General features: G+C 39.6%; 1 protein-coding gene across 3 annotated transcripts in view; it reads right to left on the bottom strand.

The window, feature by feature from the left end:
* Positions 1–20,833, bottom strand: part of Lrrk2 (leucine rich repeat kinase 2) — a 138,483-nt gene that overhangs the window by 50,510 nt on the left and 67,140 nt on the right. For all 3 annotated transcript variants that reach the window (XM_028752156.1, XM_028752155.1, XM_028752157.1), the window contains exons 26-33: positions 17,555–17,648; positions 15,187–15,373; positions 14,270–14,451; positions 9,709–9,938; positions 9,241–9,368; positions 6,981–7,199; positions 3,636–3,837; positions 2,585–2,673 (exon numbers count right to left, since the gene is read on the bottom strand). In XM_028752156.1, the coding sequence (XP_028607989.1) occupies positions 2,585–2,673; positions 3,636–3,837; positions 6,981–7,199; positions 9,241–9,368; positions 9,709–9,938; positions 14,270–14,451; positions 15,187–15,373; positions 17,555–17,648 (1,331 nt within the window). The remainder of the gene's footprint in view (positions 1–2,584; positions 2,674–3,635; positions 3,838–6,980; positions 7,200–9,240; positions 9,369–9,708; positions 9,939–14,269; positions 14,452–15,186; positions 15,374–17,554; positions 17,649–20,833) is intronic.

The raw sequence follows: 20,833 nt of genomic DNA on the forward strand, positions 1-20,833 counted from the left end.
CTCTCTCTCTCTCTCTCTCTCTCTCTCTCTCTCTCTCTCTCTCTCTCAAAACTAGGTACAAATAAAGAGAGAACAGTGTTTAGTTAGAACAGTAAGGCAAGATCAAATTTCTGCAACAGCCAGATAGCCTGGAATCCCGGTGGGATATCGAGTTCAGAAGCATATATTTTTGCAGGTGAGTATCAGACAAGCATACTATTATTTTTTCATGATTATTTAAAGCGCTGTTCCCTTTATTTCAATGTATCAATACAAGCAAACGTGATAGCTGTCACTGCTTTGGTAACAAGAAATTTAAATGATGGTTTAACTGAAATTTTAACTCTCCCATAGTATCTTTGAATCGTTTAAAGTCATGATTCCATTTTTCATTTAAAAAGCAGTCATGCTGACTCACACCTACAATGCCAATACTTGAAAAGCTAAGGAATGGCTATTGCTGTGGGTTCAAATCTAGGCTGGGCTACACAGTGAGTTCTAGGCCAACCTGAGCTGCATAGTTAGTTCTTTAGGCTAGCTTGCAGTAGAGAGTGAGACCCTATCTCCCTGATTCCAAATGCAGTTAAATTGGCATCATAGCACTATACTTAAGCTAATAAAAATTTCCATGAAGTTTCAAATTAATTACTCCATAGAATCTTCAAAAGCTTTACTGTAGTCATGGTAAGAACCTACTTTGGTTTGGTTTGGGTTTGCCCTTGGTTTGGGGGAGTTGTGTCTGATGAAATGGAAGTCTTTGGTTTTGTTTTTGCTCTTTTCATGGAGTGTTTTGTTTGTTTGATTGCTTTTCCCTTTACTGTTGTTAAAAAGGAAAATTGGTGTGGACCCATTCCTTACTCTGTAAGACAAGCCTACCTTCTAATAACATTATATATGTGTGCTAAGTAAATAGAAACTTATTACTTTGGGGACAACGTTATCCTTCTCTTGTTTATATAGAGTTTCTGTCTGCCATGGTGCTGGACTTAAAAAGCAAAAACCACAGGGTGAATGGGACACTCTCCTGGATAATGAATGCATTTACCCACACATACTTTCTATTTGACTGTATATTTGGCATGATTCCCTTCTTGGATTGTCTCGAAGTTATTTTTAAATTCCAAAAAAACAAAAAACAAAAACCTTGTATACCTTAAATTGTCAGACAGGTCAAATCAGGGCCAGATATAAGGCTACTATTTACCTTTCGTTTACATTAAATTAGGGAAACAACATGAAAGAAAATATAACTGTCCTTATTTAAGAGAAGATACAAAGGCTTAAAACATGAGAAAAACTGTTCATGCATAGAAAAGATGTGCTCAATACAGAGACTGTGCCCCTAAGACAGGATACCATTCATACATAATCAATTCATGCCATCTGTGGCATTTGGGCAGAAATGTGGAAAACAATTTGAATATATCTACCATTAGAACAGACACAATGCAATTAAATGCCAATTACACTGATGTTGAAATGTTCTCTCCAGTGTCTGGGTATAGGATTTAGCCTCAGCTGATTTCCCTTCTCAAAATAACTTCCCTTTTATCTTTAAATAGATGTAAGCACTACTATTCAAGATTGCTTAAAGAAATTCAATTAGCACTATGGCTTAAATGGGAGAGATATATCCAATATGAAAGTGGGTAATCATGTAGAGACTTGGGGAGCCACGTGTAAAGCTGTAAATTATGTTCATAAATAAAATAATTGCCAATGAATGTAAGAGCTAGAGGCAGTGTCCGTGCATTCTTCTGAGCTATGAATGAGTGAAACACAGTGATCCTTAGCTGTGGTGGCCCTGTATGACCCTACGCTATCTTGAAATGTCCAGACAAAATTTTACTTGCCAAAGCTGAGATGGTACAGCTATAATTTAGAAAGTAGATTGACAATATGTTGCTATCGACTCTATAAAAATGACCCACTACAATTTTGTTGGTACTTGTTCTACATAAACTCATCGCTAATGTACTATTATTGGGAGGAGAAGTCATGTCCTTTGTTAAACATGAACAGAAAACAAGATAATCGCCAACGTAGCTTTCAAAAGTATAAATAGCTGGAGCTCAGAAAAAGTATCTTCTATGGTCTTTAAATTATTTTATTTTGTGTTGACCATAGGACTACATGTATTCCAGGCTAGTCTGGAACTCTCTGTATAGCTTAAGATGACCTAGAATGTCTGTTGCTTCTCCTGTCTCCATCCTCCAAATACTGACTATCAAGCACACACTACCATGTCTGGTTTTCCTGCCTTAGACTGATTTCACAGCCTCACCAACCCAGTTCACTCGTAGCATAATTACTTTAAAGATTTTTGTAATGTTTTTGTTCATTGAATGAAGCCAGCAACCTAACTTACCATTGAGATTTAGATATTTGCCCATGACTTGAACACATAGACTTGTGAATTTCAGATCCCTGTCCATTCCAGGAAGCTCTTCTAGCAGTCTTCCTTGTCAAGTGGTCTATCGTTCTTTATATTTACAGCAGTCTCAGCCTTCTCTGAGCACAAACACTAAAATGCTAAATGTTCTGCATAACCTCTACTCTGCTCTTCAACCGTTGCCTCTAGTCCCCCCAAATATAAAACACCAACCTGTGCCATGACTTTACAAAGCCACTTGGGTTCCACAAAGTACAGGTCACTTAGCTGCAACGCAGGGTCTTGAAAATGCAGAAGAACTCCTGAAGTGAAAATTCATCAGACAGTGAGAAGTGAAATGCGTTGTAATACAAAGCCCCAGCGACTCCAGTGTAGCTGGTTACACCGAGGATCTCACAGAGAACGACCCTGGAGAGCCTGCACTTCCTGTTAATCGGCTCTAAAGCCCCAACAGTATAAAGGGAAGTATTTCCAGACTATACCACGTGTTCATATGTAAGTGTATTAGAAATACCAGCATGCATTGAAAAAGATACATTAGGAAATGCAAATTCACAATATTCTCTTGAACCTTCTACATACATAGTATGGATATATTAATTTCCATATAGATAAGAATCAACACATATCTCACCATATCTGATTCAAGAATCACTGAGAAAGGGACTCATGGAGGTGTTTTTCCATTCAACAGAATACAAGGATCAAAACAGTTTCCTGGTCAGTTACTCTGGCACTACAATCAACTGGCAGGTTCCACAAGCTCATGGCATGCGGGTGCAGTGTGCTGAGATGATTCACTGTGATTTAAGACTAAGCAACAGAGACAGCTTACACCACACCCTCTGCTGCCTAAAGTGGCTCAGGGCCCCACAGCAGTGCTAATTCTTATATAAAAGCAGCTTTCACACAAACATGTGTTACTATGAATGAACAGTTACATTGTTGCATTGTGGGTCTGGTGTCTCATACTACTAAATCTGGGTCCCAGAACCTATATCTTCCTTCATTCCCACACAAGGATTCTTTCTTACTTTGTCCTTAGAACATTTCTAAGCATACTTTTTTTTTAAGGATATGGTATATGACTCAATGTTCATATGCATGGTGGCCTTCCAAAAGATAAAATCCATTAGTGACCCGTTTAAGGATTTTATTGACGTTCTCTTACATTTTGAATATGGATTATGTACAAGATTCAGATATCTCTTCAAATGATCATGACATAACACTGAAAACCAGAATCCAGAAGGAACATACAAACCTGACTCATTGAGGAAATGAACAGCGTGCGGAAGCTCATTCTCGTCCAGCTGCAGCTGATGTTCTCTCACTAGTTGTAGTAAGTGTTTCCGGTTAATTACAGGAAACTCAGTTGGCACAGCTTTACGCTCTGATAAAATGATTTTCTCCAGTTCTACGTAGCAATCTGGAATTAGCTGCCCAACCACGGGCTGATCACGGATCTATGAAATTACAAATGACAAGGTGTAAAAAAGTCTATTTAAGTCGCAGATGGATTATATGGTAAATTCAGCCATAACCGTTTTTACACAGTGCACATGGATTTTTAAAAAAAATAATAAAATATAAACATGATGTGAAACCTATCTAAATGGTAATGAATAGAAGATGAAATTAAAGTAAGAAAATTATGGACATAGAGTCAATTTGGAGAAAAATAAAATATAGCATGGAAATAGTTATCTAGTAATGCATAAATTCTATTACAAAAACAAAGGCAAATAAAACTAACCAAGAATGAATGATCTCATTCCATAATGCACTGTGTTTATACGCAAAGCCCCCAGGTGGGGGTAAGACATTAGTCTGTTATGAGAGCACTGGGATATCTCTTTCTGAGAAATACCCACAAGCATTGGACGAGTGAACTCTAGATATCAAGAGTTAGGACTGGAAACATGACATCTCCTCACCAAGTTGTTTTCTCATGGAACCTTAAACTCTGGAAAAATGAGATTTATTTAAATGCTGATGATCTCAATATGACAGAAATCCCTTTGTCTTCAGCAGTCGATGAGAGACAGAGAATGAGATTTTTAAATGAGGGTCTTGAGATAATAATAGTTTCTTCAACAGATATCCTTTTTAGGCGTTTTTTTCTCCCTTGAAAAATCTAGTTTTAAAGGGAAACGCAACTCTAAAAATAGCAGCCAACTTCCTCTGCCCACCACCAGGGGGCAACCTCTTCCCGTGTCTGGATCCATAAGATGCCCACATTAGTTCCTCCCAACAGAATTTCCTTAGGCTCTAAAGACTGGCTCTTTAAACACAAAACTGTGACTCCCTCCTCCCTAACTGCACCAAGAGCTTTGTTTCCAGCACCCGAACTATAATCCTACTAATCATCATGGTTTTTCTTCATTACTCACAAATTAAGACGACATACACTTCAATTCCAAGATTATGTTTTAAGCTTAGGAAGGAAACAGACCTATAGAAACAAGTGAATGTCTCACAGGAAGCAAATGAAGGGCAGGTACCAAGCAGTAAAAAGATGCCTGCTCAGGCAATGGGCTGCAGAGAATCGAAAGGATGTGGTTCAAACCTTCAAACCGACTGTATTGTTGACCTTTCTCCTTTCACCTTGGTAACGAGCTAATTACTGGGCTGGTGTGGGGGGAAAAACCTTCTAAAGAGCACAGGTATATATTTATAAATAGAAGGAAAGATTGGGAGAGCGTCAAGTTAAAAGGAAAAGACATATGAGGTGGTACTGGCTGCTCTCTAATAGACTCAAAGCTGCTCCTTGAAGAACGGTTGCAAGCGTCAATCAGAAACAAGGTCCCAGAAATGTGAGCTCCCACGCCTCTTTCTGAAAGAACCACCGAAGCAAGCCAGCGCATGCTCAAACCAGCCTGCCAAACGAGGAAGCCATTAGCAATACTCGTCCCTTTTTAATAATACTGCCATTCCCGGGCACCATGTTTTGCTTCTCCGTACAGAGTTGTTTGAAAGGCGCCTATGTACGCAGAAGGAATCTGGCCTCGCTGATTGACAGGGATAACCTGAAACTGTCTCAGCGTAGTTTGAACCTGGATTACTGACCGGTTCACCTACCCACAGCAGCAGCAGCCCACACCACCGATCCACACACCTTCCTTACAGGCTTGCTTCAACCAAATCCACGCTTTTACAAAGCAAACTCACCTTCTGAAATGGAATTTTAAATACCCGATATATGCTCTAGCAACAACGGCAAAAGGGAAAAACAAACAAACAAACAAACAAAAAACCAAAAACACAATGTGCTCCAAGAAACAAAGACGTTCTACAGGTGCAATTACAGCCACAGAGGTACTACAGAGACAAACCCACTTCTGAGAGGACCAGAACCTGCGAGAGTGTGACAAAGCTGAACTGACAGGGTGGTGACGTGCACAACACAACCAGAGCTTATCATTCAGCATCCAAATTGAAGCTGTTTTGAGACTACATGTGGCCTGGAAGGTAATTTCTCTGGGGCACGCAGGCCAAACCGGGCTCTGGTTACACTCTAGCATCTCCAGAACCAACCTAGAGACTATCATTGTGTTTGCCGCGCTGAAGCACCCAGAGTGTTTTCTAGAAAGTTTAAGTTTAACCGTATTCCCTTCCTGTGAGTACTGGAAAGGAGCACTCTTCCCGGTGTCCCAATTATTAATATTTTCCTAAACAGGTGGTTTATCAAAGAGAGTGTCAGGAATTAAAACACAAGTCTTACGATGAGACCTAGCATATATGAGTTAGGTAATTATTATTTAAAGATTGCTTAAAACCAACCAGGGGTCTTAGCTACTGGCAATGTTAAGAGGTAAAGAATAGAAAAAAAATTGAAACCATCGGAATAAGAATTATGAAGGAACTACACAGACTGACCAAGATACAAGCAAAACAGGGACTCTCAAAGGAAGCGCCTAGAGCAGTGGTTCTCAACCTGTGGGTCGTGACCCTTCTGGAGGACAGGGGTCAAACAATCCTTTCACGTGACTTCCTCCAAAATAACACTTTCACAGTGGTCACCCAAGATGATTGGAAAACACAGATATTTACATTATGACTCATAAAGGTAGTACAGTCATGAAATAGCAACAGAGACAATTTTATGATTGGGGGGTCATCACAACATGAGGGACTGTGTTAAAGGGTCACAGCATTAGGGAGGTTGAGAACTTCTGTGCTAGATAGGACCCAGTGTCACAGAGGACAGGAGGCCCAGGCACCACCTTCTCATTTAGCCTCTGGATGGAACCCCTGGAGAGGAAGCTGGGAGGTCGGGCATCTGAATGATTTTCTCAGTGTCCTGGCAACATTCTTCTCCATTTTCTCAGGATCCTGTAAGTTATTTTTATTCCCACTTCTATGAATTATAAATGAAGTGTGGCATAAATAAGTAATTTTAAAATGAAAGTACTTTCATCGTTTTGAGCTATGGAAAAAAAACCTACAATTTTGAGATAATTGCTCTCTCTCCTCAAGGTTTCTGACATTTCTAAGCAGAAGCATCATGTGACAAAGAGAAAGGCTTATTTATCTAGCATCCTGCAAGAGGCACACACTCGCCCACCTTGACCATCTAGTAGCCTGTAGGGGGCGCACAACCTCCCACCTTGAAATTAAGGCTCTCATTTATGATGGTTTTGCGAAGCTTTGCCAGTGCATCGGACTCCTCGGTGGCATTCACAAAGTGGTAGTCCCGGATGGTGGGGAATCCTCGCTTATTTAGGAGTTCCTTCGTGATTTTGCTTATACAGGCTTTGCGCTGCTTCTCATCAGAAACATCCAAGTGTGTGCCCACCAGAATCACCGGGGAGGAAGAGGCACGAGCCTAAGGGAACAGAGACAAGACACTTCCTGTTTCCGGGAACAAAATCCTTCCTGATTATATTTCTGCTGAAATCTGCTATGTATGAAACTCCATGCTGCAGCAATGACAGATTCAAGGACTTCAGCGCCAGATAATTAACAGCTGTCTTTTCTTGCTGCTGTGTGAATATTCTGCAAAAGATATGTCTTGAAATGCAATCCTGTGACACAGCAGTGTCTTGAGATGGGAGCTATATGAGAGGCTTAACTTATAAGCGCAGAGCCAAAGGAAGAGACTGACTATCCTCACAGGAAATGATACCTAGTAACTGATAAGTTAGGCCCCCTCCACGCCCCTTTGTCATTGAACATGCACACTCTTGCCCTTCCGCCTCCCAACCATGAAATGACATATCAAGAATGGCCTCGAATATTCCAGCCCCAAAGTACTCGACTTCCCTCCCTCTAGAACTGTATGAGAGAAATCTCTGCAATTTGTAAACCACTCCGGCTTGGGTATGCTGTTACAGCAGCAAATCAAATGGCAACTGAAATTATCCCCTTAAATCTAAATAAAAATGAACACTTCCCACTAAAAGGTCACTGAAAATACACTGGCCATGTGCAGAGTATGTCTTGGTATATTTCATTTTAAGCTGAGGAAGTTGGGATGTCACTTAACAAAGCAGTAATCATGAAATAATTCAAAAATTATTATTATATCCTTTACAATCCAACTCTTACCGCTTCCAGAATCCCACATAACCATGATAATATAGTTTTGCTTTTATTTTAATGTTTGCTCAAAGCAAGTTGTTTGCAAGCTGCGCTTCTAAATGAACATTCAGTAAACTTCAAGCTACATCAAAGCAGCTCAAAACTGCTTCCACTTCTTTCTTTAGCTGTGAATTTTACACCCTGAATTTACTTAAAAGTCATTCAATTTGGAGAATGGAAGACATAAACCACAGAAGAAAGCTGTATTGCCACTGTAATATTTGCCTAAGTTTCGGTGTGAACTATGATAATGTCAAGAAAAGACACATTTAAGGAAGATCCAAACTGCCAGATACAGCCCATGACCTACCAAATCCTGTGCCCAGATGTCCTTCCTGGTGCAAACCTTTCTGAGGACTTTACTCCCAGAAAAGCTCCCTGAGACTTAGACAGCATGCACAAAATCTTACCACAATCTCGATTCAAAAGGTCACCTTTAAAGGAATAGCTGTCAGCAGTGTAGCAAGTAAACTTTAAAGAAATAATAAAACAGAGAGACTAAAGATAGGAGACGAACAGTCTGGGGCTGTTTAAGAGGCAGAATCTGAACACTTCCCACTAAAAGGTCACTGGAAATATTCTAGCCATGTGCAGAGTATGTTTGGTGTATTTCATTTTAAGTTGGGGAAGTTGGGATGACACTTAACAAAGCAGTATGATCAAATTTAGTCATGTCTGTGCTTTCAGATTTTACATTGTAAAAGGACTTCAGAGCCTAGTGACATGAAACAGTGTTGGATTCCCCCTTCCAAATCATTACTCAAACTCTGAATGCTTCTAACATAAAAATAAAGAAAAAGAGAGAGGGGGGGAAGGGGAGAGGGGAAAGAAAAGGGAGAGGGAGGGAGAGAGGGAAGTAAGCAGGGAGGGAGGGAGGGAGGGAGAAAGAACATTCAAAACAATTGGAGGAACTGGGTTTTGTTTTGTTTTGTTTTTAGATATATCACTTTATAAAGACAATTAAAAAATAACAATATAGCTGGGCCAGAGAGGATACACCTTTAAACTCAATGCTCAAAAATTAGAGGCAGGCAGATCCCTGTGAATCTAAGGCTCTCCTGATCATTCATAGAGTTCCAGGGCAGCCAGAGATACATAGTGAGACTCAGCCTTAAAAAACCAAACACACAAACAAAACAACCAAAAACCAAACCAAACAAAACAAAAACAAACAAATAAAAACCTACAAACAAAAAAAACCAAACAACAAAAACAGAAGCATAGCATACAATAGTGAGCAATCACCACACTTAACACTCTGGTTGCATGTGGTTAGAAGAGAACACCTTGATATTGAAAAGCCAGGGCTTCATGGCGTCCACCTCCGCTTGCCCCTTGCTGAGATCATAGACAGCCAGGTACAGAGCTCTCTGGGTCATGAAGTGGGGGTGAGTGCTGTAGAATTCCTCACGACCTAAAAGAAGATATCAGAGGTTTGAGTCTTCCCGTAGTAGGTAGGACTCATTATGAAATGATGAAGGGCACAGCAAATCCTTGAGAAGAGAGCAAACAACAGACAGCGTTCCCGTGATGGCTTTGAGAACGGACGATTAGCCGCTAACCAAGCAATTCCTCTGCTGGGTGCCGGCACTGCTCTCTGTGAAGTGTTCATTCTGGTGAGGAGGGCAAAATCTCTAGGGGCTAAGGGGCTTGGGATCATCTTACGGGATCCACCAGTTCTTTCTCTACTGGATCAGGAAACTCTGTTTTAGAATTTCTATTTAAAATGAAAGCTAAGACGATGTCTTAAGTACCTGCGAAATCCCATACATTTAGAACAAGGTCCTTTTTCCTTTTGCCTCGTATTTGGATGGACCAGTCTCGCACGTCTATGCCGACCGTGGCTCCCTGCACGCCAAGTTCTGATTTCTTCATTTTCATGAGTTGTTGCAGTAAAGTGGTCTTACCACTCCCCGTGTTTCCCACAATCATGAGCTTCATTCGGTTGTAGGGCACCGCCTTTTTCAGACGTTGTTGTAGAAACCTGGATCAAGAGAAACTATGTAGCAGTCTACTGAGCAGTACGCCAGGGGTTGTTCCACAGATAATACACAAACATGTGAAACTTTAAAGGTCATAGAACCAACCAGACGCATGACTTCTGGCATGTAATCAGTACATATATTCTATTAGTGATTTCGGAGCAGTCAATGATATTTTGTAGCATTGATAATTTCAGCATGCTATCCCATCACCAGAAATAATCAAAATCCCCAAACCCATTTGCAATATCTATTAAAACGCAATGTGTACATAGATACATGTACAAATGTATATGTGGGAAGTTGTTTAAACAGTACAAGGAAAGTCTTAACCATCATAAAATTCAAGCTTTACAATGGCATAGAATCAAAGAAGTGTATAAACCAAAGCCTGTTTTAATGAAGGTTTGATAACGAGGCAGCCTGGATTGTGTTATATGCACATATGTACATATATGTGTGTGTGTATGTATATATATATATATATATGCATATATTGTAAGTATAATACAAAATAAATATTTATATATGGCATTGTGATACAGATATATATTGTCATTAGTCACGAATACAAGAATACCAGGTCATTATTTGTTCATTTTAACTATATAAGCTATTAAACTAGCAAATAATTTCAACATTGTTATTCTAAGTAATCTTAATGTAAAACTAGCTGAAGATAAATCAATGTGCTAGATGGATCAAGAGAAACCACACTTAAAATTTATAGATACAAGTAGTTTTAAAAATATATCTCAGCTATTAAAAACAGTGAGTTCATGAAATTCTTAGGCAAATGGATGGAGCTGGAAAAATATCATCTTGAGTGAGGTGACCCAATCTCAAAAGAACATACATGGTATGCACTCACTGATAAGTGGATATTAGCCCAAAAGCTCACAGTATCTAAGAAACAATGTATAGACCACATAAAACTCACAAAGAAGAAGGAAGACCAAAGTGTGGGTGCTTTGGTCCTTTCTAGAAGGAGTATCAAAAGTTTCAACCAGAGCTCCCAAAGTCTAAACCGCCAGCCGGAGAGCACAAAGGGAGGGACTCATGTCTCCACCTGTATAGGTAATTGAGGGTGACCTTGTCAGACTTCAGTGGAAGTGGAGGGCCACAGTCCCCGAAAGTTTGGATCCCCTACTGTTTGGGAATTCGAGAGCAGGGAGATGGGACTGGGAGGATGTTTGGAGCACACCCTCATAAAAATAGGAGGAGGGGGTATGGGATAAAGGGTTTTGGGGAAGAATGGGAGAGGAGATAACATTGAAAGGTAAATACATACAATATCCAATAAAAAAAAAAAAACACAGGTAAAGGATCTAAAAAAAAGAGAAGGAGAGAGTTTATTTTAAATTATTTTCAAAAGTTTCTAGGAGTTGCTAATTGGCTAAGATCCTATTTTCAGCTCTCCACAAAAGAATTTAAGTCTCTGTTCAATATTCTCAGGAGAGATGTAAATCCTAATTTTCCTCAACAATTAATTGACAAAAGAGAGGTAATCTCACAAAAAGTAGAAGAAGCTATTACTAATCGATATATTATATAGTCTGATTAGTTGTCAGCGGTGCTATAACAGTCTTTTGACAAAAGATTATTAAAATAGATTTATATATCTTTAAATAGGGTTTTCATGACTCTCTGAGTGTGGAAGGAACGACTGTTGGCACTTCTGCCCTGATTTTACAAGAACTCTGAAAAATTGGCTTTAAAAACAAAAGAGGGGGAACAGTACCCCCCCCCCAGAAGGAGTCCCCCTGAAATACTCTCCATCATGCCTTGTTCACTTTTAACTCTCTAAAGCTGAAAGCTCATGGCAAATCTGCTGCTGATTGCCTCTGGCACCACCGAGACCAACAAAACTTTGCCACAGATATGGGGAAGGACCCTCTTACCCTTAAAGGGAATGGCCCAGACCCAGTTCCCTTACAGGGCCAAGGATTGATATGCCTGTTTGATACCACAGAAGGCACAGCTAACCGGCTACCAAAAAGATTAATGAAATAAATAGATACTCCCACAAAACCAGGCCCAACCATAAATAAGATGAATAACAATTTACATCCAGGGAAGAGAAATATCCCTGAGAATTCCCTTCTTTTTCCTTTCTAGGTAAAAATGAATCACCTGTGATGTCTGCTGTTAGAAGTTCTAATCCAGATGCTGGCCTCCGAACTTATACTACTCAGACCTTCGATGGGCCATTGACAAGGACATCAAACAGCTAGAGATTGACATCACTAATCTGAAGAAATCCCTCGTTTCAATGTCTGAAGAGACCTCCTAAAATCGCAAAGATCCTTATTGGACTTGATTTACTCTATTACAATAGAAAAGGCTGTGTACAGCTCTTGACTGTGTACAGCCTTTAAAGAAGAATGTTGCCTTTACATAGACAAGACAAGGAGGGTTAAAGAGAGCATGAAATAGGTCAGTGAAGGCCCTGAGAAAAATCAGAGAGAGAAAGAGAAAGATGAATGCTGGTACAAGAATTGGTTTTCAGCCTCTCCAAGGTTGTCAACCCTATTTCTTCCCATCTTGGGACCATTATTTCGGTTATTTTTGCTTATTTCTGCTGGTCCCTGGCCCTCAAATAGGCAGATTAACTCTGTGATACAACAGATAAATAATTTGGTAGCAAAACCTATTCAGATACATTATCATAAGTTAGCTATGGAGGACCACGAGACTCAAGATGAGGTTGTTACTTTATACAAGGTGTTTCCAAAACCCATCTCCACCCAACCTAAAAGGGGGGGCTTCTGCCCCTATACCAAGACAGGCGATCTGAATTCTTGCTTAGGCTTCGAGGCTAAGCACTGCAAGGGAATATAAATAAAAGATAAAAATATCTCTCTGGGTTCCCTGAGGGACAAGCCTGACTGCATAGGGGTTGATGTCAAAAGTATCCCCTCTCCAGGAAAAAGACATCGGGATGGATATGGCCCTCATGCCTCACTGGACAACAGCAGGGGGACCGGAGCCATTACAAGGTCCCCTTCAATTACTGGAGGTCAGGCCTCTATCCCCGCCTTCGCAAGATTAGAATTGCCACAGCCCTTCTATACCTAGAGAAAGGAGGAGATGTTAGGGGCAGCCCTGCTTACACACTGAAGGCCTAAAATCAGCCATAGGCCTAAAATCAGCAATAGGCCTGTCATACATGTATACTAACACCAAGTCTTGGGTCCCAGTGGAAAAACATTGAAACAGATGGCTATAAGCTGATGTAAACAGGCAGCTTTTGTGGAAATTTACCAGCCTGACTAGTCATAGACCTTGTAAATAGGTAGCCTTGGCAGACAATACCAACTTAGATAAGGACAAGCGAGTCATAGGCAGGGTCATAGTGACTTGTCTCCTGAACCTTCACCCAGCCGAAACCCAGTTCCGGTCCTGAAGATATCTGTATTCCACCTGAACACCCACACTCCAGTGTCATTCACTTCCCCACATCCTGCCTTTCTGTGTTTATAACCCCAGTGTGAATGAATTGCGATTTGAGAAAAAATAAATTACTTAAATATATATATATAAATATATATATATATATATATATATATATATATATATATATATATAATGGATATAGAAAAATACATTTGACACTATGCTATGTACTGCCTCATTTTAATGTCTTTATCTTTTGAGATTATAATAGAATCAGATCATATCCTCCTTACTTTTCCAAACCTTTTCATGTACCCTTCCTTGTTCTCTTTCAAACCCATGGGCTCTTCTTAAATTAGAAACCAAACTGCGTCATAAGAGAATTTAAAGGAATATTGACTAACTGGTGCCAACTGAAAATATCTGTACAGTTCCCCGATGAGATGATCAAAAGGAAACATTGGGGATGGGGGATACTCAGTGGGTAAGTGCTTATCTCTATCTGAGGAGCCCAGTTCAGGAGCCCAGTACCCACTCCAAAGTCAGGCTAGGTCTGTCTGCAATTCCAGGCTTCAGGAGACAGAGATAGGAGCTCTCCAGGGAAACCTGGCTAGATCCAGGCTCAGAAAGAGACTCTGACTTGTCAACGAGTGAAGCAGAATCAAAGGTTAACAGTGATTAAGGGAGAGGCAGGTTGGAGACAGACACCCAGCATCACCCCCAGGTGCTGAAGAAGTCCCTCACCTGTACCACAAGGAATTACAAAAGCCTTTGCAGCAGCTGCATATAAACACACCGATTAAATGAAAAGCATGTGAGGCACACATGTTAAATAGTCTATTCCTTTTCCTTAAGTGTTACCTTATGGCCATCAAAATCGCAGACGGGAAAGGCAAGGCAAATTTCACAGAGAACAAAGAGGATGTAGTCAGCTGACCTTATGATGTCTTTGGCTTTGCATCCTACGTGCTTAAAGTCAAAATTCAGATGCAGTCCATCCAAGGGAAGATCCCATATTTTGCTTAACTTTCCCATTTCATTTGGAAAGGACTTCAGTTCCAAGTTGTAACTGACATCAAGAGACGTCAGGTTTTCAAGACAGCCGATTTCTGGAGGAATCTTAACAAAGCAGACAAGGATACACCTGTTGGTGAGAGGGAACCAGTGTGCACAGCTAGGACACAAGACAATAGTGAACAGGAAAGGCTCTGAGATCCCACCAGCACCCTACACAGCTTTAACATAAGGTTAAGTATGCTGTAAAGTCTTACCTTTATTTGCAATATGCATTCTTAAAAACAAGCAAAAGGTATATAAAAAACTTATTCCCATCTGAGTCATTCATCACTTTACCATACCTTAAATGTATTGGAATGTGTATACACGTGTATGTGTGTGCATGTGCATGCATGTGTGTATGTACTCGTGTGTGTGTGTGTGTGTGTGTGTGTGTGTGCACATGCACATTCATGCATGTGTGTGTTACTCGTAGGAGCTGATTTTCTCATTCCACCATGTGTGATGTGGAGAGGACACTCAGGTAGTCAGACACAGCAACAAGCACCTAGTGAACAATCTAGCTGGTCCTATTTATAATTTTCAAAATAAAACCTCTCTTCACAAGAAAACCCTAAGACACACACGCATATGTAACACTTCTTTAAAAATATAAACAAGAGTATTTGGGGTTTGCTTGTTGGAAATTGAGCTTTGACTATACACACTTACCTCAAAGGAAAATCACATCTGACTTTCAAATGAAGAACTATCAACAGATTTAAAAATAATTGTGATAACGCAAACTGAAATCTGTTCTCAAGCTTCTGGTAACTTAAAACAAAGATGACCTCTCACCTCTTTCAGTTTATTATGAGAGAGATGCAGTTTCTCTACTCTTGACCATATGTGTGGGTTTTCACTCAAGTCTAAGGTGCTGATCTGATTCTTGCTAAAAATGAGCTCCCTTAAGTTCAGAGACTTCCAGTGTGCAGGTCCCGGCAGATATTCAATATTGTTGTGGCTCATATCCAAGGACCGCAAGCTGGAACGACAGGATGTTGCATTGAAAGCAGAGTAGGAGTTTCCAAAGAACACACAATAATATCACTGGGAAATTTACCAGACTGAGAATAAGAAATGAATTTAAGGCTGCACTGATTACATACAGGCATAAATTTGAGATTGTATATTCATAAGGTACTTAGAAGAAAAGGCCTTTTTTTCTCTATAGTAGAGGTGTGAGTGACAAAGGATTATTAGAAACAAAACTTGTCATGTTCCCTTGGGATGACAAAGATGATGATCATGCACCATGTATTTCTTTAATTATAAGTCAGGATTTGAGATGTTTTCAGCAAAAAGAAAATAAAAAACTGCTTGAAGTGACAGATACATTATCCCTTGAATATTACATGATATTCACATATAAAAGGCTCACTTGGTACTCCATATTTATAATTTATATATGTACAGTAAAGTTTTTAAAAAAAGAAAAATACTGAGGTCCAATTTCCCTTTGGACCATAAAGCTATCTCTCAAAATGCTCCTGGGAATTGAGAAATTATGACTAACAAATACACAAATTATCATTGAAATATTACTTCCTCTATAGATTGTGCAGTTCCCACTAACCTTGCCTCCATGGATGGCTTTCTCTCACTTTCAGGGCCTGCTCTATAATTAGTCACTAGAGAGGTGAGCACTCCATTTTACCAGCTAGTCTCAGTAAGTATGGTACCCAGGATGAATAAGCATGCCATGAAACCTGCTTGCTCTCACTAGGCAGAGTTTCTCAACTTTTCAGACAACCTTAATATTCATGAGTACACATGTGTGGAGAGAATAAAAGGCAGGCAGCAATTTACATGGGTTTTTATATATACATTCATCCCTTCCACTCAGTGTATTTAAAGCTTAATGGATGAATTCTAAACTTACACAGCAGCAACATCTATCTAACAAGAAATAATCTGGGTCTACAAAGCAATGCCTGTGTTCTTCTAAAAAAAATATACTCTATATTGTACTAGTTGCCATAGAAAAGTACATGAAAACCGGAAAAATAATTTGGTTGTCTTAGATATTACATTTATTAGTCTAACCAGCAAGGGACTTGAATCACTAAGTTTTCCCAAGGCAGTAGCCCTTTGGGTGTAGTCAGGACTCTACCTAGACAACTATGTGTGCACTTATAAAACAAGAGAAGATTTAAAACATGAGCATAAAGTCTGGAGATGTGTGCCCGAGGACGGTGTTGATGAAATCAGGAGCTGGGTTATAGGGTTAGCTCTGTAGAAGAAGTCATCTTTATGTCACATTGTTTCCTAAAAACTGATCTTAATGGATTTGGGGAATATATTTAAAACATGAGATCACATTTGTTTAATAGAAGCTACTATGTAAAAACTGAAAGTCTGAAGTTAAGCCCATCAACACAGATGAATTATGACTTTTGGGGAGATGTTTCATTTTTCAAGTAAGATTGTAAAAAGGAAATTATAGCAGAAGTTATCCTGTAAAATGATTAGGAAGATTAAAGAGAAGGTCCATGTGGAACAATTAGTACAGGGAGTGGGGTTTTACAAAGTTAGATTTGAACTAATGAGTCTGTCTAACATTCTCTGTGATTAGGTGGTGGTTGCTACTTGCCTATGATATGCGTACATATACATACAAACTATGAATTTTTATAATGCATGAATAAAACAGTTCCTAAAAATGACAGCACACTTGACACTGAATTAATGCTTGATGTTTCTGTCTTCGAAGAAATTAACAAGTCCTCAAACCTCAACCACATCACTGTCCAGATGTGGAACCATACTCCTAATCTTCGCAGAAAACGTTACTGAAACAAATGTAATTTCAGTAACTAGTGTTCAGGCAACAAATGAATCCCTGTGATCAGCTAAAGCCCAAAAGAAATTAACAGCCATCTGGCAAACATCCAGCCAGCATCATATTACTTGGTTGTAGAATGCAATAAATAATTAATTATTGAGATTATTCATATACAAAAGCATGAGAAGTTACTACAAAAGTTAATGTAATGTATCTTTTATCTAGCAAAAAATCAAACTCTACAAAAAAAAGAGAGAATTGAGTTCGTTTTAATGTGTAGTGTATTTATAACTGAATAATATATATGCTCACATCAAACCATTGCTTCTAAAAGCTATGCCACAGCTCATTCTGTTTGAAGGGAAATAACAATGGACTTACTGAGGAAGACTGAAAATCGCTTCTGGAATGCACTTGAAAGAGTTTTGAGACAATTTTAAGCTCATTATGGAAGAAGGTAAGGCAGGCATTGCAGCTGAAGAAATAAAACAAGATAATGGACATATCACTTATCTTCACTAGATTTCTGATAAACTTGTATGAACAGTTTCTAGTAACATACCATTTGTGTACATAACATTTTCATAGTAAAAGTATAAAATGATTTTACTTTATAAGATAATAGTGGGGCCACTAAATAATAAGTTAAGGCCACCCATGTTCATAGATTGGCAGAATTAATACTGTAACAATAACTATTCTACCAAAAGCAATAATAGATTCAGTGCAGTCCTAATCAAGATCCTGGCAACATTCCTTACAGAAATGGAAAAGAAAATCCTAACATTTATATGGAACCAGATAAGACTCCAGATAGCCAAAAAAAATCCTGGTGGGAGGGAGAATGCAGGAAGGACTACCATTCTAGATGAAATGTACTATACGACAGAGCCATAGTGATTAAAACTGTGTTGTCCTGGCACAAAAACAGAATGCAGCTCAATGGAACAAAACAGAAAACCCAAACATGTGTGTACATCACCACTGTCATCTAATATTTGATAAAAATGCCAGAAATTCACACTGGTGAAAAGAGCATCTTCAACAAATGATGCTGGAAAACAAGATAAATACAAGTAGAAGAATGAAATTAGGCCTATATCTACTACTTTGAACAATACTGACAGAGAGAGAGAGAGAGAGAGAGAGAGAGAGAGAGAAAGACAGAGAGACAGAGAGACAGAGAGAGAGACAGACAGACAGAGAGAGAGAGAGAGAGAGAGAGAGAGAGAGAGAGAGAGAGAGAATGCTTAAATGAAGTAATCTACTTAGAATGATAGCAATTTCCTCAAAAGCTATAGGATATCTAACTCCAGGAAACCTCCTTTTGAGTTATCAATCAGGGTAGTCCAAGAGACTCCCAAACCAATATAGCCTATTCCTGTTGCCATCCTGCTGCTGAAGACACAAAGTTCTTTGAACACATGACTTGAAGAATTCTAGCTGGATTTGACACAAAAGGGGCCTCCTTGAAAACTAGCTTTCATAGCAGTGGAAGGTGAAAGTCAATCACCCAAGGGAGGAATCAGTAGTCCTACCTAGCGGTGAAGCCTACAAGCAATAAGCAGATATAAGGGTCTACCTAAATGTGTAGTAATGGCACTGATATCCTCCTGGGAACTCCAAGCTCTCTAATTGGATTTAAGGCCCAATCAACAGAAGAAAATCAAACCTGGTCTTATAAGCCTAGACAGTCATGTATAAGTAATGGAGTCATGTATCTTAGTGGAGAACCTACGACTGCCATTTTCCTAAACCAGTATAATTTCTAACTGCACTATAAATACATATCCTTACACTCACAGATAAGTGTACTCTCATCCCTCATCAAAGAAGATTTGTTTTGCACCAGACAAGGATAGTCAAAGAATGCCACAGTAGGTAAAATGCAAGTAAACATTGACCCTGGGGCTATCAAGTCCACGCTGACACATCTACAATAGAACCCCTATGCTAAAGGTTCAGAGAGTAGTTCAGAAGTAGAGGCAAAAAGATTGTAAGAGCCAGGAAGTCTGATGTAGAATTGTGTCTTCTAGATATGGCAGAGAAGCTACATCCATGAAATGTCAACAACACAGCTGCCTGAACAGAACCTGGACAATTTAAAAACCAGTTCACATCTTAACATAGAGGAGGGAACTCTCATGAGGCCCTACCTGTATGTGAAGAGCTCCAAGCAATTAAGAACTGTTGAGAGAGGAAGAATAAGTCCTTCCTAGGTGGCTATCCTATACCATGTGGCCAACCCTAGAAACATATACATGCAAGCAACACTAAACAGATTTGGCAGGTTGCACTGGCATATTTATTTGCATATATATGCAATAACATAACTAGAGAATAAGCGGTCATAAACTTGAGAGACATGGGAAAATGGGAGGGGTTGAAGGGAGGAGAAAGAGGGGGAATAAATAATTGAATTACATTTTAATTAAATAATTTATTTTAAAATCTGTTCTGCTATTCAACAGTACTGAGAATGTTTGCAGGTGCACGTAGGCAGTCACAGAACTCTTTAGTGCAAGAGATAAAAAAAAATGAACGAAAGTGTGACAATTATTTGCAAGCCTTGAGACTGTAACTTCTTTTCCTATGATAATAGCAGTGAAATAAGAATTTTTAAAACTATAGACAGTGTTGAAAGTATTTTTTTTAAATATGAGTACACTGTCAGATCCCATTACAGATGGTTGTGAGCTACCATGTGGTTGCTGGGAATTGAACTCAGGACCTCTGGAAGAGCAGCCAGGGCTCTTAATTGCTGAGCCATGTCTCCAACCCCATGAAAATAGAATTTTAAACAGTTTTAGTTTTATAGAAAATGTGCAGCACTTGGGAGGCAGAGGCAGGAGGATCTCTGAGTTCGAGAGTTTGAGGCTAGCCTGGTCTACAGAGTGAGTTCCAGGACAGCCAGGGCTACACACAGAGAAACCCTGTCTCGAAAAAAACAAACAAAAAAAAAAAATGTGGGCTGGGCAGTGGTGGCACACGCCTTTAATCCCAGCAATTGGGAGGCAGAGGCAGGTGGATTTCTGAGTTTGAGGCCAGCCTGGTCTACTGAGTGAGTTCCAGGACAACCAGGACTACACAGAGAAACCCTGTCTCGAAAAACCAAAACAAAAAGAAAAAGAAAAAGAAAATGTGGGTGGAAAGGACCGAGTTTCTGTCCCCCTGCCCCTGCCTTCCCACACATCTTTCTCCTGTTACCAAGTCAGCATTAGTTCAGCTGTAACAAAGGATCCATATTGATACAGCAGTGTCACCAAAACGTTTACTCTGGGGTCATTCCCTGTGGTTTGACAAAAAGGACATCTGTCCATCATCACTGTGTCAAATGGTGATGACACACCTAATCTTCTTCTTCTCTTCCCTAGACCATGGTAACTATGACTCTGTTGACTGGACCCACAATTTTATCTTTCCCAGAATGTCTTATAAGCGGGATCAAAATCCCCTGATCCTCCCTCACTTATTACATGTCTGCATTCATTTCTCCAGACCTTTCCAGGGCTTGATGAGTCACTTCATCTTCAATCTGCCAATGTGGCTTGTAGAACTTTGGAATATTTTAACTGAACCACCACCTGTAACTTCCCTCCTAAAACACCTCTCTGTGATCTGTGTCACCCCCTTGAAGGCCTGGTAACAGTGAAATCAGCA

Source organism: Grammomys surdaster, unplaced genomic scaffold, assembly GCF_004785775.1.
Source record: "Grammomys surdaster isolate TR1022 unplaced genomic scaffold, NIH_TR_1.0 125878, whole genome shotgun sequence".
In the NCBI taxonomy this organism is placed as follows: Eukaryota; Metazoa; Chordata; class Mammalia; order Rodentia; family Muridae; genus Grammomys; species Grammomys surdaster.